The sequence below is a fragment of the Pogoniulus pusillus genome, chromosome 7, assembly GCF_015220805.1.
Source record: "Pogoniulus pusillus isolate bPogPus1 chromosome 7, bPogPus1.pri, whole genome shotgun sequence".
Taxonomy (NCBI): domain Eukaryota; kingdom Metazoa; phylum Chordata; class Aves; order Piciformes; family Lybiidae; genus Pogoniulus; species Pogoniulus pusillus.
The window spans coordinates 39362702-39382506 of record NC_087270.1 but is presented as its reverse complement, the minus strand read 5'-3'; the positions used below and the strand labels follow the sequence as shown (position 1 = coordinate 39382506).

The window sequence follows — 19805 nt, the reverse complement described above, 5'->3', positions numbered from 1 at the left end:
TTCATTCAGTGTCACGAGGCTTGTACTTAGAAATCTCCACCAAGACACTTGAAGCTGCCCCAAGCATAAGGGAAAACAATACTGAATCTGTCCTGCATGTTCTAAAAATGTGACTTTTCCAGGGAGATTTTTACTTTGTTTTAAAAGCATGGAACAGGCTGCCCAAAAAGGTTGTGGAGTCTCCTTCTCTGGAGAGATTCCAAACCCACCTGAATGTGATCCTGGGCATCCTCATAGGATCACAGAATTATTTTGGTGGGAAGAGACCCTTTGAGCTCATCCAGTCAACACACCTTGCAGTCAGCAGGGACATCTTCAGTTAGATCAGGTTGCTCAGAGCCCACTCATGGGCTGCCCAGGGAGGTGGTGGAGTTGCCGTCCCTGGAGGTGTTCAAGCAAAGCCTGGCTGAGGCACTTAGTGCCATGGTCTGGTTGACTGGCCAGAGCTGGGGGATAGGTTGGACTGGCTGAGCTTGGAGGTCTCTTCCACCCTGCTTGATTCTATGATTCTATGATTCAACCTCATCTGAATGTTTCCAAGTATGGGACATCTACCACCTCTTTGGGTAACCTGTTTCACCACCCTCTTCCTTCTTTCCAGTCTAAATCTCCCTGCTTTTAAGTACTAAAAGATCACAGTAAGGTCTTCCTGGAGGCTTCTTTTCTCCAGGCTGCACAAGCCCAGCTCTGTCAGCCTTTTGCCATAGAAGGAAATTCTTCAGCCTGCTCTAGGCATCCCTGCTTTATGCAGGTGTGTTGGCCTGGATGATCTCAGAGTAGAAGGAAATTCTTCAGCCTGCTCTAGGCATCCCTGCTTTATGCAGGTGTGTTGGCCTGGATGATCTCAGAGTGGAAGGAAATTCTTCAGCCTGCTCTAGGCATCCCTGCTTTTTGCAGGTGTGTTGGCCTGGATGATCTCAGAGTGGAAGGAAATTCTTCAGCCTGCTCTAGGCATCCCTGCTTTATGCAGGTGTGTTGGCCTGGATGATCTCAGAGTGGAAGGAAATTCTTCAGCCTGCTCTAGGCATCCCTGCTTTATGCAGGTGTGTTGGCCTGGATGATCTCAGAGTAGAGGGAAATTCTTCAGCCTGCTCTAGGCATCCCTGCTTTATGCAGGTGTGTTGGCCTGGATGATCTCAGAGGGTCCTGTCCAACCCCCACACACACCATGATGTGATTTTATTATCTCTTTTCATCTTCCTAGGATGCTCAAGGAGCTGAAGAGCGGGAGGCACTGGCCAGGATGGCAGCCAATGTGGAGGATGCAGCTTCAGCTGACTCCGAAGCCTACATCGAGAAGTACCTGCGGAGCGTGCTGGCCGTGGAGAACATTCTCACCTTGGATCGCCTGCGCCAGGTCTGGGTTTAAGGCCATAGCAAACAGCAGAGCATGTGCTTCCTGAGAACAGTGCCTGGCAGTGCAGGTGCTCTTAGCAGTGCACACAAGGGCTAACAAACCACATCCAACACTTCAGTGTATACCTCAGCCTTACAAAAGCATCCAAGCATCCAAAGAAGCGAGTCTCTTCAGACAGAGACTCACTGCAGTCTCTCTGCTATATGGATGAGAGTGGGAGCTTTATATTAAATGCACTATTATGGGTTCCATGCTTGGTTTTAAAGACCCTGAATTGCTGATTTATGGTCCAGAAAAAGTAGTTGTGTGGCAAAAGCTTGGGCCTTAGTCATGGTTTCTGAAGTTTCTAGTAGAAAGTTTGCTGAGCACACCAAGCTGTGTGGTGCAGCAGCCAGGCTGGAGGGCAGGGATCTATCCAGAGGGACCTGGGCAGGCTGCAGAGGTGGGCACAAGCCAAGCTCAGGAGATTCAACGAGACCAAGTGCAGTGTCCTGCATCTGGATCAGGGCAATCCCAAGCACAAACACAGGCTGGGCAGTGAGTGGCTGGAGAGCAGCCCTGACAAAAAGGACCTGGGGGTGCTGCTGGACCAGAAGCTCAACAGGAGCCAGCAGTGTGCACTTGCAGCCCAGAAAGACAACCAGAGCCTGGGCTGCAGCAGGAGAAGTGTGGCCACCAGGGCCAGGGAGGTGATTCTCCCCCTCTACTGTGGTCTGCTGAGACCCCACCTGGATTACTGCATCCAGTTCTGGAGCCCCATTACAAGAAGGATGTGGACGTGCTAGTGCATGTCCAGAGAAGGGCCATGAAGATGCTCAGAGGGCTGCAGCAGCTCTGCTGTGAGCACAGACTGAAAGAGTTGGGGCTGTGCAGGCTGGAGCAGAGGAGGCTCCCAGGGGACCTTCTTGTGGCCTTCCAGCATCTGAAGGGGACTACAAAAAAGCTGGGGAGGGACTTTTGAGGCTGTCAGGGAGTGACAGGGCAGGGGTAATGGAGTAAAGGTGGAGGTGGGGAGATTCAGACTGGACATGAGGAAGAAGTTGTTGAGCATGAGAATGGTGTGAGGCTGGAAAGGGTTGCCCAGGGAGGTGGCTGAGGCCCCATGGCTGGAGGCGTTTAAGGCCAGGCTGTGTGAGGCTGTGTGCAGCCTGCTCTAGGGTAGAGTGTCCCTGGGCATGGCATGGGGGTTGGAACTGGCTGCTCCTTGTGGTGCCTTCCAACCCTGACTGATTCTGTGATTCTATGAATTCTTGTTATGTTCCTCTGTGAGTGGAGATAGATTGTGTGGTCCTGCTCTGGCAAGGGGGTTGGACTCGATGGTCTCTTTTGGCCCCTTACTGTGATTCCTGAGCATGCTCCTAGCTAGATGCTAATCCTCTCCTTCCGAACAGATGCTCTATCAGTGCACTTGTAAAAACATTAACACATGAAGAGCCAGATCCTGTGCCCATTTTCTGCCTTGAAGTAACCAAACCTGTTCTGTCAATATGGAAGACATTGTTTGGGTTAAGTTTAACCACTATAACTTGATCCTTTTACCAGGAAAAATGGAGGAGAGAGAAGTGTTTATTGAAAATTGTTCTTCTGGATATAAATTATGAAACCACAAAAGAAAGTGATACAAAACATGCTGGAGTATTGTACCTGCCCACTACAAATTAATGTGGAGCATGATGCACTTCAAGTATTGGAAGCAAGTTCCCTGTCATGTATAATTAGTTAAGGAATTGAATCATAGAATGGTTTAGGTTGGAAGGGACCTCAAGGATCATCCAGTTCCAACCCCCTGCCATAGGCAGGGACACCTCCCACTAGAGCAGGTTGCTGAAGGCCTTATCCAACCCAGCCTTGAACACCTCCAGGGAGGGAGCAGCCACAATCTCCCTGGGCAACCTGTGCCAGTGTCTCACCACCCTCACTGGAAAGAACCTTTCCTCACATCTAGTTTAAATCTTCCCTCTGCCAGTTTAAACTCATTACTCCTTGTCCTGTCATTACAAGACCTTGTCAGTAGTCCCTCCCCAGCCTTCCAGTAGGTCTCCTTCAGATACTGGAAGGCCACTCCAAGATTTCCTCAAAGCCTTCTCTTCTCCAGGCTGAAGAGCCCCAACTATTGTAGTCCATCTTCATAGCAGAGCTGCTCCAGCCCTCTGAATTGAAATAGGAGCTAAACTAGGAAATGGAGTCTTTTGCATCTGTAACAGTCACCTCCTAGGATCAGAACTGGCTGTAAAATCCTGTATGTGCCAATCAGCAGTACAGGAGATGTTAAAGTTTAGCCACTCTTGCACCCCTACCATTGCTACATGCAAGTTTCAGATCACAGTAGACTTCACAGACAGCAGCCTGTGCAACAAGGCTGTTCAGAAGCACTTTTCTTGTATAGACAAGAAAAGGAGGAAGTTCTTCACAGAGAGAGTGATTGGCATTGGAATGGGCTGCCCAGGGAGGTGGTGGAGTTACCATCCCTGGAGGTGTTCAAGAAAAGACTGGCTGAGGCACTTAGTGCCATGGTCTGGTTGACTGGCTAGGGCTGGGGGATAGGTTGGACTGGATGAGCCTGGAGGTCTTTTCCAACCTGGTTGATTGTATTGTATGATTCTATGACAAAACTATCATGGGATGATTGGAGTTTGGATTTTTGCACATCAGGAATATTTTCTTTGTTTTGCTTCTCTGTGGTTGACAGGAAGTTGCTGTAAAAGAGCAGCTAATGGGAAAAGGAAAACTCTACCGCAGGAGCCTGAGCTCTCCCAACGTGAATCGGGTGAGTACTCCATGCTGGCACCTGCCAGCAGGTCCACTCTTTCAATAACAGGTCCCTGGGATGCCAGAGTCAGGGTGCACAGCAATAAATTTCCTTCTGTTTGACCCTCCTGTTTGTCTGTGCTATTTGTGAGCACATAAATCCCAAAGTGGAGACAATCTGCTTCGTCATGCAGGCTCATATGCTTGGAAGCATCCCCATAAATTCAGACTGTATGACAAAGCAACATTAAAAAGAACTTCTCTGGTGGTTTTGGTTTGAGTTTTGTGGTTTTGGGTTTGGTTTAGTTTTTGTTCCTGAAAACTACATTTTTTTCATGTATCTGTAAAGTCAAAGACTTTTTTTCCCCCTTCTTTTTCTCTGGAAGCTTTGAAAGCAAGTTTAGAAAGAATTAGTGACCTCAAGCTTTGTGATGGGGTTGTGCCTAAGAAAGAGAAGTCTGGTGTTGTCCAAAATTCAGAAGGAAATCCTTTGATAGAAGTGGTAACCAAGCTTGTCAAGTTCTGATTCATTCTGGGTCAATAATTGGGATTTCACAGAATCACAGCAGCATTCTGGTTGGAAAAGACCCTCTGGATCATCAGATCCAACCAATAGCCCTACTCTGCAGAGTTCACCCTTAAACCATATCCTCAAGCACCACATCCAAACGACTTTTATACGCATCCAGGGTTGGTGACTCAACCACTTCCCTGAGCAGCCCATTCCAATGCCTGACCACTCTTGCTGGGAGTTTTTTTTCCTAATGTTCAGTCTAAACCTACCCAGTTGTAGCTTGAGGCCATTCCCTCTGGTTCTGTCACTAATTACCTGTGAGAAGAGACCAGCAGCAGCCTCTCCACAACGGCCTTTCCAATAAGGTCTCCCCTCAGCCTGCTCTTTTTCAGACTAACCACTGCAGCTCCCTAAGTTGCTCCTCATAAGATTTATTCTGCAGGCCCTTCCCCAGCCTCGTTGCCCTCCTCTGCACTCACTCCAGCACCTCCACATCCCTCCCGCACTGAAGTGCCCAAAACCAAACACTCAAGCTGTGGCCCTTCACCTCTTGAGTTTTAGTTGTTTCAACCACACAACCATTTCTTTTCACCCTTCCTTGTGTTTGTCAAGAGGCATATTTAGCAGTTGTTTAACTTGTTGTTAAGAAATCATTCTGCTTAACCATTTCAGCTTTCTGCAAGTCGCCAGGATTTAGCACCCCTTTATAGCCTGAGCAGTAACCGGGTAAGTACCTGCAGGTCTCCCAGCAAATCTTCAGTCTGTCTGCTTTGACTCCACTGTAACAGTTACAGGGGCCTAAAGGAGAAATTCCTGTAGAAGGACACATCCATGTGCTCCCTGTATCCTTGGGACTACTCCTAGGACATGGTAGCTTTGGGTGTGCTGCAAGAAGCCTCTTGGAAGGCTCTCAGGCCTTTGTCAGTCTGCTGCTAACTGCTGTGGGATATAGCATGGCAGGCTAGACAAGATAAAGGATGCTCAGAGGGCTGCAGCAGCTCTGCTGTGAGCACAGACTGAAAGAGTTGGGGCTGTGCAGGCTGCAGAAGAGGAGGCTCCCAGGTGACCTTCTTGTGGCATTCCAGGATCTGAAGTATCTGAAGGGGGGATGCAAAAAAGCTGGGGAGGGACTTTTGAGGCTATCAGGGGGTGTCAGGGCTAGAGGAAATGGAGCAAAGCTGAGGTGGGGAGATTGAGAGTGGAGGTGAGGAGGAAATTGTCCAGCAGGAGAGTGGTGAGAGGCTGGAATGGGTTGCCCAGGGAGGTGGTTGAGGCCCCATGGCTGGAGGTGCTTAAGGCCAGGCTGTGTGAGGCTGTGTGCAGCCTGCTCTAGGGTGGGGTGTCCCTGGGCATGGCAGGGGGGTTGGAACTGGCTGCTCCTTGTGGTCCCTTCCAACCCTGACTGATTCTATGATTCTAAGTATACCCAGCCCTCACACAGCAGTGCATTTATCAGTGGAAATTGTCTCACTGTTAAGTTTTGGAGCTCTTCCAAGGCTTTCACCTGGGTGGATGCAAACCTTCTGGGTAAGGAACAAATCTGAGTTCCTATTTAAGCATAGGTCCACCTCTAGGACAGAACAGAGACTTTTGAAAGATAGTCTTTGACCTTCAGAGGGAACCCAGCAACCCTAAGCTTGTGGTGGGTGATAACTCAGCCCATTACACTCCTTAAAATAAAAAGTCTAGATCAAAAAGTTTGTCTTTAAAAAGTGAAAGACTAAATTTAAACACATTTTCCTAATCCTAGACAAACTGAAGGGTCTTCTCCTGAGATACTGTGGCCAGAGAGCCTGTAGTCATTTCCAAAGGGAGAGTCTAGTGGTGACAAGGCATTTTAATGCATAATGCAGCTGCACAGAATAATAGAATTTTGATGTAGTGCTCTAGCACTGCTTGCTAAATCTGCTACATCTGAGACATGGAGAGAATGCTAAAACATCTGCAGGTGATACAGTGCTTAGAGCAACTTCTCTTTTCTGGAATGTTTCAATATTAGAGGTTTGAAAGTAAAAATTATAGCCCAGAGTTCTTAATGATTTCTGTTTTTCTCTTCCCTTCCCCTCAATGGTTTCTCCCATTGCGTATTTCAGAGTCTAAAGGTGCCAGCAGAGGTAATGCATTAGGTCCACCTAATGAGTGGGATAATAATTTTATCTCACTATAAAGTTTATTTCGCTGCCTTACTGCTACTTTCTGCTTTGAAGATGCTGCTGGTGGTGTCTGGTTTGCATAATACCCAGCAAATAAGTTTTTCCATTGATAAGCCTATCATCAATGCAGTGTGAGACTGGTGCAAATGAGAGAAGTGTCTCCTCCTTGGGTCTATCTTACGCTTTCTAACAGAGCTATAGCTGTTTAATGCCATTTCTCACAGTTCTCTGAGCAGGGTGAAGTTTTATTGCAGAAATGGCCTCATTTTGGCTCAAAAGAAAAACAAAAGACAGAGATGAAAGCAAGCAAATATTTGCCAGTTGTGTGTACATTATCCTCGAGATGAGATAAATGTTGAGAGTTTCTTCCAACCCTTTATGACTTCAACTAGTTTAGCATTAACAACTCTTGACTTGTATGAGAGAATGGGTTTTAAATTAATAGTGGGCCAATGGAAAACATGTTTATGCTTGATGTCATGTTAATACTCTCAGACTAATGACTGTCCCCTTAGTTGTACCAGGTTTTGGTTAACTAGAGTTGGTTGGTAGTGGTTTGCATGAGGCTTCATAGCTCTTCGCTGTGGTTGATGTAGCTGTTGACAAACAGTGTAGTGCTGTAACATGGTGCTGAGGTTGTGTAGCTCTACCTCCTTGCTTGCAGCTTGCTTCACATCAAGGCACTTGTTACTCAGGGCATGGTGGGTGCAGACTGCCCTGTTAGAAATGTCAGGTTCCAAATGGATCTCTGGTTCCGTTTCCACTGGGAGATGAACAAAGGCTTTTGTAATCAAAATGAAATGTTCAACAAACCTAACGCTGCACTGCACTGGAACAGGTTACCCAGAGAAGTTGTGGAGTCTCCAATCCCAGAAGTGAGCAAAGACCAGTTGGATGGGATCTTGAGCAACCTGGTGTTGCTCAAATAGGAGGTGTCCCTGCCCATAGCAGGGAGGTTGGAGCTGGGTGATCTTTATGGTGCCTTCCAACACAACCCATTCTGTGATCCTGTGAAATTTGTAGCACACAGATCAAAAAGCACACTGGTGAGCCCAGGCATATTTCTTTCAGCATAAAGGATGTGGGAACAGCTTGATATGCAGAGTTTCAGCCAAGTTAGATGTCTTTGTCACTTGCAGAGAAATGTAATGAAAAAGAAGTCTTCTCCAGCAGTCATACAGAGTCATTTCACCAGGAATTTGGGGTTGCTTACAAATGATTCTAATCTGATCTTAACCAAGTGGTTCATTGCATTATAACCAATCACAGAACTAAATACCTTTGGGGCCAGTGTCAGCAGGATGGAGCCAGACTTTTTTCAGTGTTGGCAAGTGATAGGACAAGGAGCAACAGGCATAAAATTGAATGCAGGAAGTTCCACCTAAACATGAGGAACAATCTTCTCTGTGAAGGTTGCCAGACCACTGGGCCAGGCTGCCCAGAGAGGCTGTGGAGTCTCCTTACCTGGAGAGTTTGCAAATGTGCCTGGGCAACCTGCTCTGAGTGACCCTGCTTTGGCACAGGGGTTGGGCTAGATGTACTCTGCAAGTCCCTTCCAACCCCTGCCTGCCTGTGATTCTGTGGATAATAACAGCAGCCTGATTTGGACTAATTTGCCAGGTCTGCATATTTTAACATTAGTGGAAGCCCTCAACACATATCAGAATATTCCTTTCCTGACCTTTTATTCCATCACTTCTTCTTTCTCTTTCATCTTAACATTATTACTCCTTACATTCCTGCTGTCTTTACCTGGATTTTTAGCTTTATGGAAAGCTTGAGTCTTAGCCCTCTGTCTAATGCACCATTTGGACTGATAAAAGTTACAAGTGTGGACACTGCTTCATTCTTGAGCCACTATAAATAGACAAGACTGATTCCCTTTTAAACAAGAATGTTAAGTTATAGAGTAAGAAGTAAAGACTATGTTGGTGGAAGTCATGTGGTTGGACCCCACAACCTTAAAGGCCTTTTCCAATCTCAGTGATTCTATGGTTCTATGAAAGCAGGCAGAGCAGAAGTTTCCAGAATTAGGATGTAGATTCCTCTTGCAGCCATAGTTCAATCTTTGTTACTACAAATGTGGATGGATAGTCCTGGAAAAGCCCTTTTGCAGGAGTGGAGCATGAGAGTGGGTTTGGCACACTGTGAAGAACCAGTAGAATATTTCTGTGCTGACACCACAGAGAGCTTGTAGAGTGCAGGAGGAATGCATCCACGTGAAGTATTTAAACCAGCATTGGCATTTTTATCAGAACTTGCAAGATTAAGCTACCTAACTGGCTGAGAGGGCAAGGAGATGCCTTCTACATTTACATCAGAAGAGTCTTATGGATGTTTCACATTAGCTTCACAGGGCTGCATTTGGGCTCACCTCTAAGTTGTAACAGCTTGCTTAAATGAGAAAAAGCCAATTTTTACTCCTGTTATCTCTTCAGATGTGGTTACAGGAGAGCAAGATGAGTTTTATTGCATCTTGCACATCAGCACATCAAGTGGTGCAGGACTATAGTCTCTTAGTGGTGATACAAGATAACAGAGCTGGATTTTTATGTCTGAAGGTGCTTGCATTGGAAGGTTAAAAATTCAGCTGGCTTAAAAAGGATGAATCAGATGCATAAAGAAGGAAAGGCACCTCAGTCTTGTTTTACAGGTCTCTTTCAGACTAGAGTCACATACTGGTGAAAAGTGTCATGAGTGTTTCTTGAAATTCCTTTCCATAGTAGCTGTTCTGTCTTTTGACAATCATCCTTCCTTTCCCAAAGCTCCAATGCTTTGTAGCTCAAAAGCCAATGAAGATACAATCGAGTCACACAGGTGCATTAGTAAGAGTGTGGTCAGCAGGTTGAGAGAGGTTTTTTCCCCTTCTGCTCTGCCTCAGCAAGACCATATCTGGAGTACTGAGTTCAGTTCTGTGCTTTCCAGTTCAAGAGAGACCTGAACTACTGGGCAGAGTCCAGCAAAGGCTTATAAAGGTGCTGAGGGGACTGGAGCATCTCTCTGATGAGGAAAAGCTGAGAAGCTGAGAGATCTGGGGCTGTTTAGCCTGGAGAAGAGAAGACTGTGAGGGAATCTTTTCAGTGCTGATGAATATCTAGAGTGCAGATATTGCCAGTGCCCAGGGACAGGGCAAGCAGCAGTGGGCACAAGCTGGAACACAGGAAGCTCCACCTAAACACAAGGGTGGAGTGCCAAGAGGATGGATCCAGGCTCTTCTCAGTGATGCCCAATGACAGGACAAGGGTAATGGGTGGAAGCTGAGGCATAGAAAGGTTCATGTAAACATGAGGAGGAATTTTTTTCACTGTGAAGGTTACAGAACATTGGAACAGGCTGCCCAGGGGGGTTGTGGAGTCTCCCCTCTCTCCGGAGATACTCAAACCCCGCTTGGACACGTTCCTGTGTGATCTGGTATAGGTAATCCTGCTCTGCAGGGACACTGGACTGGATGAGCTTTTGAGGTCCCTTCCAGCCCCTGACATTTTGTGGTTCTGTGATAAAAAAATGATTTCCTGTGAGAGTGATGTAGTACTGGACCAGAGTGCTCAGAGAGAATGTGGAGTCTCCTCTGGAGAGATTCCAAACCCGTCTGGACACAGTCTTGTGCAGCCTGATCTAAGTGGCCCTGATTTAACAAGGGGTTTTGACTAGATGCACCCCGAGCATCTAGTAAGGCTTACTGAATTCTATGATTCATTAAGCCCTACTCTCCTGTGATTCTATGATTTACTGAGAACCAGAGTTTTCTCACCATTTGGTACCATGCAGATCAGTTTGAATCATCTTTTGTTCATGAGAACAAGTGCCTTTTGTCCCAGCTGTGTGCTTGTATTTAAGTGCTACATGGTCACCTTGCCTAAGCCTTTTCTGAAGTGCTAAAAGAATAAAACAAAAGAACTATTCCTTTCTTTCACCCAGTGGCAGCATTTTAATGGTCTGTCAACTTCAAGAAAAGAATTGTTGTCAGGTAAAGCCTACAGCTGACTTAGGTAGCCATCACCCATGTTTGCTCTAAAGATTTTGTGCATGTCAGTGCTGACCTGAAATAAATTCCCTGGTGTTTGCCATGGAGGATGTGAGAAAGAAGGGAAGGCAAAGGAGAAGGTACAGAAATAAACCACTTTATAAACAGCTCTATATCAAAATACACCAAAGCACACACATTCTTCAGGTGACTCCTTTTGATTTGTTATATTCAGTCACTTGACCTCTGTTTGGTGACTTGGCAGAGACCAAATATACTCACGAAATGATGGCTCCTCTGGGCAAATGATTTACAGCCTTCCTTCCTTTCTCTCACCACCCCTGGTGACAGAGGCAGGATTCACAGCATTTGAAGCATACCAGTTGCTTAGACTTAAACTTCATGTGTTCCAGTTAGTGACTGCACAAAGCAATCACGGGAGAGTGCTCTACAACATGTATATGTGAAATTTGGGAACTTCATCAAGTTAATATAGTTAATATTTCTTCTATTTTTTTTTCAGCTCTTGTGAGACTGAGATAAGTTATCTTTCAATCCAGTTTAGTACAGTCATTCATTCATGAACTACCTTTTGCCTCTGCAGGCTCTTTGCACAACAGTTGACCCTTTCAGTTGTCTCCAGCGTTTTCTTTTACAAGTATTTCTCCCCTTTTTGGCCTGATTTACCTACATTTTAGTAGTCTGCTGTTTTCTTCAAGTTGAGGCTCACATTAGTCTGCCCTTGTGGCCAAGAAGGCCAATGGGCTCCTGAGGTACATTCAGAAGAGGTCAAAGAATCATAGAAACAACCAGGTTGGAAAGGACCTCCAGGCTCATGCAGTCCAACCTAGCACCCAGCCCTGTCCAATCAACCAGACCATGGCACTAAGTGCCTCATCCAAGTTTTGCTTCAGCACCTCCAGGGATGGCGACTCCACCACCTCCCTGGGCAGCCCATTCCAATGCCAATCACTCTCTGGGAAGAACTCCTCCTAACATCCAGCCTAGACCTCCCCCTGCACAGCTTGAGACTGTGTCCCCTTCTGTTGCTGCTTGCCTGGGAAAAGAGCCCAACCCCACCTGGCTACAGCCTCCCTTCAGGGAGTTAGATGATTCTATGAGAACACTGGGACCGGCTGCCCAGAGGGGTTGTGGAGTTCTCCTCCCTCTCTAATCTGCCCTAATGAGGATACATCTGGAGTCCTGGGTCCACTTTTGAGCTCCCCAGTTCAAGAGTCACAAGGAACTACTGCAGAGAGTCCAGCAGAGGGATGTGAAGATGCTGAGGGGATTGGAGCATCTCGAAGATGAAAGGCTGAGAGACCTAAGGCTGTGTAGTGTGGAGAAGAGCAGACTGAAAGAGGATCTTCTCAGTGCTTAACAACATCTAAAGGGCAGGTGTCAAGAGGATGGGGTCAGACTCCTCTGAGTGGTGCCCAGTGACACTGAAAGGTGCAGTGGGCACAAACCAGAGCACAGGAAGTTCCCTCTAAACTTAAGGAAAAACTCTTTCCTATGAGGGCTCCAGAGCACTGAATCAGGCATCCCAGACAGGTTGTGAAGTCTCCTCTGGAGAGATTCCACACCCACCCGGACATGACCCTGGGCAAGCTGGTCTGTGTGAACCTGCCTTAGCAGAACTGGACCAGATAATCACCAGTTCTTCAAACCCCCACCTTCCAAACCTGGCCTTCAGTTTAAAATGATGATCCTTCCACTCTTTCCAAAGACAGTCTTATTTAAGAAACCAACGTGCCTTAAGCATAGGGCCAGACAAATCCTTTTCTCAAGTGCACATTCCTGTGTGCTAGACCTTCATTAGCAAATTCTTTAAGTAGAAGCAAAATTTCTTAAGGATCCAAAGAAAAAAGGCTTCTCCTAAGGAATGAGCCACTAAACATTGCCATTCTTTCTGTACAGAATGAATATTCTGAAGGTGTTTTGCTGTGCCTCTTACCTACTCCAGTTTTTTCCATCAATTCTCCAAATAGGGCTAGAATGTCAAGATACATGCCTGAAATTATTTTGGTTGGAACAGTCAATGAAGGGCACTTCTGACTCAACAAATCATGATTCAGAAAGTGATTCACTTGATTCTTACCTGCATTGAACAAGTGTTCTACTAAGCTAGAAAGCTCTTACAATTGTCTGTGGTCTCCAGAAGCACTTAAATTTGGCCTATGTTTAAAACATGTCACATTTATCCATTTTTCTTTACTGCATGAGCTGTGATACTAAGATCCAAAAGTAACACTGATCAGGCGTCACTTGTCCTCCAGAAAAGAAGCTTTCAGAACTCTTCTGTAGTTCTTTTTCTTAACCTAATGCAAACATGAGCCAGCAGTGTGCTCAGGTGGCCAAGAGAGCCAGTGGCACCCTGGCCTGGATCAGGAACAGTGTGGCCAGTAGGACAAGGGAGGTTTTTCTGCCCCTGCACTCAACACTGGTCAGGCCACACCTTGAGTGCTGTGTCCGGTTCTGGGCTCCTCAATTCAAGAGAGATGTTGAGATATTGAAACATGTCCAGAGAAGGGCAATGAAGCTGGTGAGGGGCCTGGAGCACAGCCCTGTGAGGAGAGGCTGAGGGAGCTGGGGGTGTGCAGTCTGCAGCAGAGGAGGCTCAGGGCAGACCTCATTGCTGTCTACAGCTACCTGAAGGGAGGCTGTAGCCAGGTGGGGTTGGTCTCTTCTGCCAGGCAAGCAGCAACAGAACAAGGGGACACAGTCTCAAGTTGTGCCAGGGGAAGTATAGGCTGGATGTTAGAAGGAAGCTGTTGTCAGAGAGAGTGATTGGCATTGGAATGGGCTGCCCAGGGAGGTGGTGGAGTCACCATCAATGGATGTGTTCAAGCAATGCCTGGCTGAGGCACTTAGTGCCATGGTCTGGTTGATTGGCTAGGGATGGGTGCTAGGTTGGACTGGATGAGCTTGGAAGTCTTTTCCAACCTGGCTGATTCTATGACCTTCTATGACCATCTGCCAGGCTCCTGGCAGACCAGACAGGGAACAAAACCAAACTATTTCTGGATTGGTGATGATTTCCCACCAAACTTTTTTTAACTGATTCAGCACCACTGAACTGGTGCATCCAAAAATTCCTGAGTTACAGTCAGATTTTTGCCCATCTTTCCCCAATTTTTTGACTTTTCTGCCAACTAACCCATGAGTGGGAGCTGCAGAAGGAAACTTCAGGAAATATTTCCCATCCTGAAGGGGAAAGGCAGCCTGTGCATTGTCTGAAATTGTTGGCTTTCAGTGTTTCCATGCTGGCTTTCAGTGTCAGCTGCAGTGTGTGGAATGAGCAAAATGGCAGGAGAAGAAAGCAGACTCTGAAGCAGTATTTTGAGTGGCTCTGACTCAGTCAAGACTGCATGTGATAAGCCTACCTGAAAGAAAACTGCACTAGATGAAACACAAGACTAGAAAACATGAATGAGAGTTTCTGCAGAGTGGAATGGGAAAGACTGTTTGATAGAAGCATTTTGTGGAAAGAATTCTCCAGACACGGGCATGGCTTTATGATATACAACACAAATGAGTTACAGGTCAAAGATAATGCTTAAGTTCAGGGCTGAAAGTTTGGGTAGAATAGCTGTACCATCTGTGAAGATAGAGCAGGAAGACTTTCAAGAAGGTCTTAAGCACCAAAGTCTCCAAAATGCAAGACTAAACAAACCCCTAGTATTTCTGCTAGTCCCAGCCTGGGTTCTGTCAATTTTGACATGCAGGATGGCTGCCTCCAGTGAAGTCAAACATCCATTAGTCTTTAGGTATCCCAGATGTTGCTTCACAGAAGCAATGCCTGTTGTTTCCACATCTCCTAATGCAAATGTTAGCTAGCTAGTTGAGGTCTGAAGCCAGGAGCTGCTTTGCAAAAGCACCAGTTAGTTGCTATTCAAAGCAGGAGACTTTCTATGGGACTAATATAGATCCAAATGGACATGATTTTTGCTTTGGGCTGCTCAGTGTGACCTTCCACCAGCTGGATAAATCTATTCCTCCTATCCTGGCTTATGTGTTATTTGTGAAGTATTCATGACTTCACGTTACAGTTAAAACTAGTTTAGCTGCCTGTCAGTTTTCTATCCAAGGTTGGATAATTTCCTTACATCCAACAGAACAAAGCTTTTGGAAGAGGCACATTTCCCCCTATCCCTCCAGGAAGAACACATGGAAGTTGTGATCTGGCAAGTAGAAGATCTGTCCATCCCTTGTGTCTCTTTTCTAGTATGTTCACTGTCCCATCTAATGGTAATGGACTGAAACTTGAAGAGGGGAGATTCAAACTAGATGTTAGAAATAAGTTCTTTACAGTGAGGGTGGTGAAACACTGGAACAGGTTGTCCAGGGAGGTGTTCAAGGCCAGGCTGGGTGAGGCTTTGAGCAGCCTGTTCTAGTGGGAGGAGTCCCTTCCTGTGGCAGGGGGTTGAAACTGGATGATCCTTGAGGTCCCTTCCAACCTAAACCGCTCTATAATCTCATTGTGAAAGCACTTCTTTTTGTTTGGTCTTTTAAAAGAACAAGCAAGATTCAGATACAGGTACAATAAAACCCAAACAAGTACAGATCTGAAGCATAACTCTTTAACAGAAGTAGGATCAGACTTCAGTTTGTGTCAGCTTGGCTGGGAAGGTGAGACTTTGAAAATTCTTAATCTGGAGGGTAGTTCACTTCTCCACAAGACACTGAGGCTTCTTGTAGTATTTCTTTTCATCCACAGAGTCATAGATTGTTAATTGCCTTAAGGTCTCTTATAAATTAAGTAAATTGGCACCAGGTAGCTTTATCAGAGCCCAGTCTTTGGCAGCAGGGGGGAACTCCTTTGACAAGCATTGCTGGTGTGCCTCTATCGGATGTTTGCAGGACAACCACACAGATTGCAGTAGCTACCTGAAATGAGGCGTCAGCTACACCTAATGTCGTGCTCCATTTGGTGAAGCAATGTTCTGTCTTACATTCATGTGAAGCTTTCAGCAGAAGCACCCTCCTCCAGCCAGTCACTTAGTGTAACCACTGCAGAGAGATCTGGAAACTATTTTACATATCAAGATGATAAAGTTAGGAAAAACCAGTTTTGCCACATAGATCCTTGCCACTTGTGCTCTGGTGTGAAATACTGGCTTGGAGATTCCCTCTGTTAGCCAAGAGGCTTTGTCACTGAGCCAGCCAGCTTCTGAACTGTAAGGTTGAGATGAAACATGATAACTACAGTGGACCTTTGGAAAAGTGAGAATGACTTGTACCTCCCTTGGTATCCATGTGAAAACCCAGGCAGAGGATCCAGGAACCTCGAGAATGCAGATAGCCTGACATCTTCTTAATCAGTGTTTCTTCCTCCCTCATCTACTCTCAAGCTTTTGCAGGTCTGAAAATTGCCAGGTTTCATATTCACTAATCATGTAAAAACTCTGACCTGTATTTGCTTAACATATTTCTGGCTCCTGGTGTCTGCAGCTCATGATGATGTTTTCCACCTCAGTTTTCCAAACTGTTAAAAAAAATAGAGTACCACAGTTGCTTCCTCTTGCTGTGATCAACTCATCCTGTTATCTTAGCCTAGACACTTATGTCCAGCCTTTAGGCCTTCTAAGTTCCTATTTATTTTCTTATCCAGAACTTTGTCTGTCCTCACTTCTTCTCTGTGACAGTCTTTGTAACCAGACCTCACTTGTGATAGCTTCCTGAGCAGACAGACAGAAAGCATTGGGGAATTTGGAGCAGACAGTGCTATTTTATTTTCATCTGGCTGTAACTTTTCACTTGGTTGTAACTTCCAAACTGCAGCTGTGCAGCTGAGTGAAATACTATAGCTTTTAGGTCTATACATAGACTTTTTATGTGCCTTGATGCTGGTGGGAGCTGAGGGTGCTTATCTTTGCAGGGCTGGGTGTTTCAACTAAAAATGTCTCTGGGGAAGGGTCTTTCCTCAGCTCTGTGCTGTCTGAACTTTGCAGAGGGGCTGTGCAGGCTGGCATGGTGTGTAAGTATTGCTGTACTCCTGCTGGTGTGCTAATAGTGAAAAATACACCTTGTTTTTCTTACCTGTAGGGCCGATGGGAGAGTCAGCAAGATGTATCCCAAGGTGCCACAAACTCCAGTAGAGGCATTAGTCCATCTCGTACCTCTCTGCCAGGCTCTGGGCAGCAAAACCACTCTCCTGATCCAGGTAAAGGCTTTGCTAAAAGTGGAGTGAAGTCACCACAGATTTTGAATGTCAGATAAAGCTGAGCTGCTTTCAGAGATGCAAGGAAGACAGAAGGATGACATTTTTTACAGCGAGGGTGGTGAAACATTAGATTGGGTTGCTCAGAAACGTGGTAGAAGCCCCATCCCTGGAAACGTTCCAGGTCAGGTTGGGCAGGGCTCTGAGCAACCTGATCTAGCTGATCTAGTTGAAGATGTCAGGGTTGATGATTTAAAGGCCTTTTCCAGACTAAATGATTGTATGCAAAGAAATTTCTTCTCCAGCAATATCACTGAGCACCCATGGCTAAGCTACACAGATTCCATGCGGCTCTAACAAGCCTTACCTCTAAATCTGACACTAATTCCACTAAGAAATAAATGCCACGTGTTTGAAGTGGTCTGACTATTCAGTCTTTATCTCAGTAGTTCAATTAGTAAAGCCAAAAGCTAGCTGGACTCAGACTCTGCTGTTACACAAGTTAAAACAACCAAGACAGGCTGCCCATGGTTTGGAATAGAAGCAGCACTCTGTGCCTTAATACATAACTGAGAGCACAAAGATACATAGTGGTGATGTTCTCTATGTCTGCCTAGGTTTTCTCAGGGGGGAGTAGTGTAGAAGAAAGGAGAATGAGTAAGGAGAGTTGAATGCCCCTAACATTTTTTCTTTTTCTTAACTTGGATCTTCTCATCTTTTACTTCTAGTAAGTCTTGGAATTGTCATTAAAGTGGTGTGTTGTCTGGGCATCCTTTTTCCATTACGCTGCTTGTTTGCTGGTTTGGGTTTTTTTTTTCCCCTGCTTCTGCACGTTGTAAGGCACTTTGTGTTTCCAGTTGCAAACAGCAAGCTTTTTCACAGCATAAATATTCTGTCTGCTGGGGCCACAGATTGAGACCTACCCAAATTCATATCTCCCACGCAAAGCTGAAGCAGGCACTCAATGCTTTTCCTTGGCTAACGCTTTGACCATTGGAAGGTGTTGTTGTATTTTGGCATATTTGATTTTTTTTAGTAAATACATATTTTAGAGCTTGTTTCTCTGCCTTTCATCATAATCTTTCTTTTTTTTCCCAACAGGTATTGGTAGCCTTGCTGCTTCATATCTGAATCCTGTCAAGTCTTTTGTACCTCAGATGCCAAAGCTGCTGAAGTCTCTCTTTCCTGTTAGAGATGAGAAAAAGGGCAGGCAGACCTCTCCTCTTGTACAGCAGGTAAAAAATGAAATCAAGGAGGCTATGCAGTAATGTTGGTGAGTGGTGTTAGTCTGGGTGGCAAAGTGCTATTTTATATCTTGTTGCAGCACAAACCAAGCTTTTAGTCCTGGTAAAGCCCTGTGATGCATTTCCCCTCCATTCTGTTCAGGGATAGCAGAGCTGTTTGAACTCGCCGATACGCTCACCCCACTTGGCTTTTTAGAAGTGCCAAATACACTGCCAGCATGATTGATGGTAAAACCAGTTGCAGCATCAAGAGTAAAATTTATGAAGTGCACTTAGTGCTTGTGTATTGCCAAGAGGAAAATGTAATTCTATTTTTAATTCATTATTTCATACACCATTCCCTCCTGCCCCTCGCCCTGCCTCATGCCACCTTTTACCATCTTCTGCTGTGTACCTTGGAGGCTTGGTTTTGTTCTCTCTCTCTTACTTACTTCACATGTCAGAGAAGCATTTGAGTTTCTTTTGGGTTTGTTGTGATGCTGTGGTGTAAAATCCCCTGCTTCAGATGTGGCTTTTGTGTTCTGAGCTAATGCATGGTCAAGCAGAGAAAAAAAAAGCTACTGCCTGTGTTGGAAATTAATAATGTTATGACTTATGAATATTAAGTGTATTATTAATATTCAAACATAAGGGGAAATTCCCTGAGATTCTTTGGATTTTCAGTTGGCAGGAAGTAGTTGCACAGAGGGTATTTATAAACACAGAATTAATAGTTTAAACAATGAGAACTTGGAAAAATAGGAGCATCAAAACAAGGAAATTCTAACTATGCCTTAGCATTAACTCCAGCAGATGTACTCACAATGCTTTGGTCCCTGAGTAAGTCTCCTGTTCAAAGACACTTCCAAGACTTGTGATAATGATCACAGAATCACAGAATTTCTTAGACTGGCAAAGACCTTCAAACTCATTGAGTCCAATCATCAGTTTCACACTGACAAGTCCTTGACTAACCCAAATCCCTCAGCACAACATCTCATCACTATGAATTGCTATGGTTAGAAAGGACCACCAGGATCATCCAGTCCAACCTTCATCCCAGCATCCTTCATCACTAGACCATAGCCTTGAGCACTACACCCACTCTCCTCTTAAACACCTCCAGGGATGGTGACTCCACCACCTCCCTGGGCAGCCTGTTCACAGAATCAGAATCACAGAATCAGTCAGGGTTGGAAGGGACCACAAGGATCATCTAGTTCAAATCCCCCTGCCATGGGCAGGGACTTCCTACCCTAGATCACACTGGCCAGAGCCTCATCCAGCCTGGCCTTAAAAACACCTCCAGGGATGGGGCTTTGGTCACCTCCCTGGGCAATCCATTCCAGGCTCTCACCACTCTCATGCTGAAGAACTTCCTCCTTACGTCCAGGCTGAATCTCCCCACCTCCAGCTTTGCTCCATTCTTCCTAGTCCCCTTAGTTCATGGCCTCCACTAGCCTGGGTCCATCAGGTCCGTGTCTCTTCTGTGCTGAAGAACCCAGAAGAGCCCAGAGCTGGACAGAGCAGGTGGGGTCTTACCAGAGCAGAGCAGAGGGGTAGAATCTCCTCCCTTGATCTGATGGCCACACTGCTTTGGAAGCAGCCCAGGATTAGACTTTTTTTTTTCTCTCTACAAAATAATAGAGCAAATTTTACTGCCATATCTGATCTAATTTAACA

The 19805-nt window shown here is 45.7% G+C and overlaps 1 protein-coding gene across 3 annotated transcripts in view; it reads left to right on the top strand.

Annotated features, from left to right (window-relative positions):
- KIF13B (kinesin family member 13B) overlaps nucleotides 1-19805 on the top strand; it is a 190703-nt gene that overhangs the window by 149455 nt on the left and 21443 nt on the right. For 2 of the 3 annotated variants that reach the window (XM_064146678.1, XM_064146676.1), the window contains exons 33-38: nucleotides 1205-1357; nucleotides 4047-4124; nucleotides 5292-5345; nucleotides 6713-6733; nucleotides 16785-16902; nucleotides 18001-18134. In XM_064146678.1, the coding sequence (XP_064002748.1) occupies nucleotides 1205-1357; nucleotides 4047-4124; nucleotides 5292-5345; nucleotides 6713-6733; nucleotides 16785-16902; nucleotides 18001-18134 (558 nt within the window). The remainder of the gene's footprint in view (nucleotides 1-1204; nucleotides 1358-4046; nucleotides 4125-5291; nucleotides 5346-6712; nucleotides 6734-16784; nucleotides 16903-18000; nucleotides 18135-19805) is intronic. The other variant, XM_064146679.1, reaches the window with a different exon arrangement.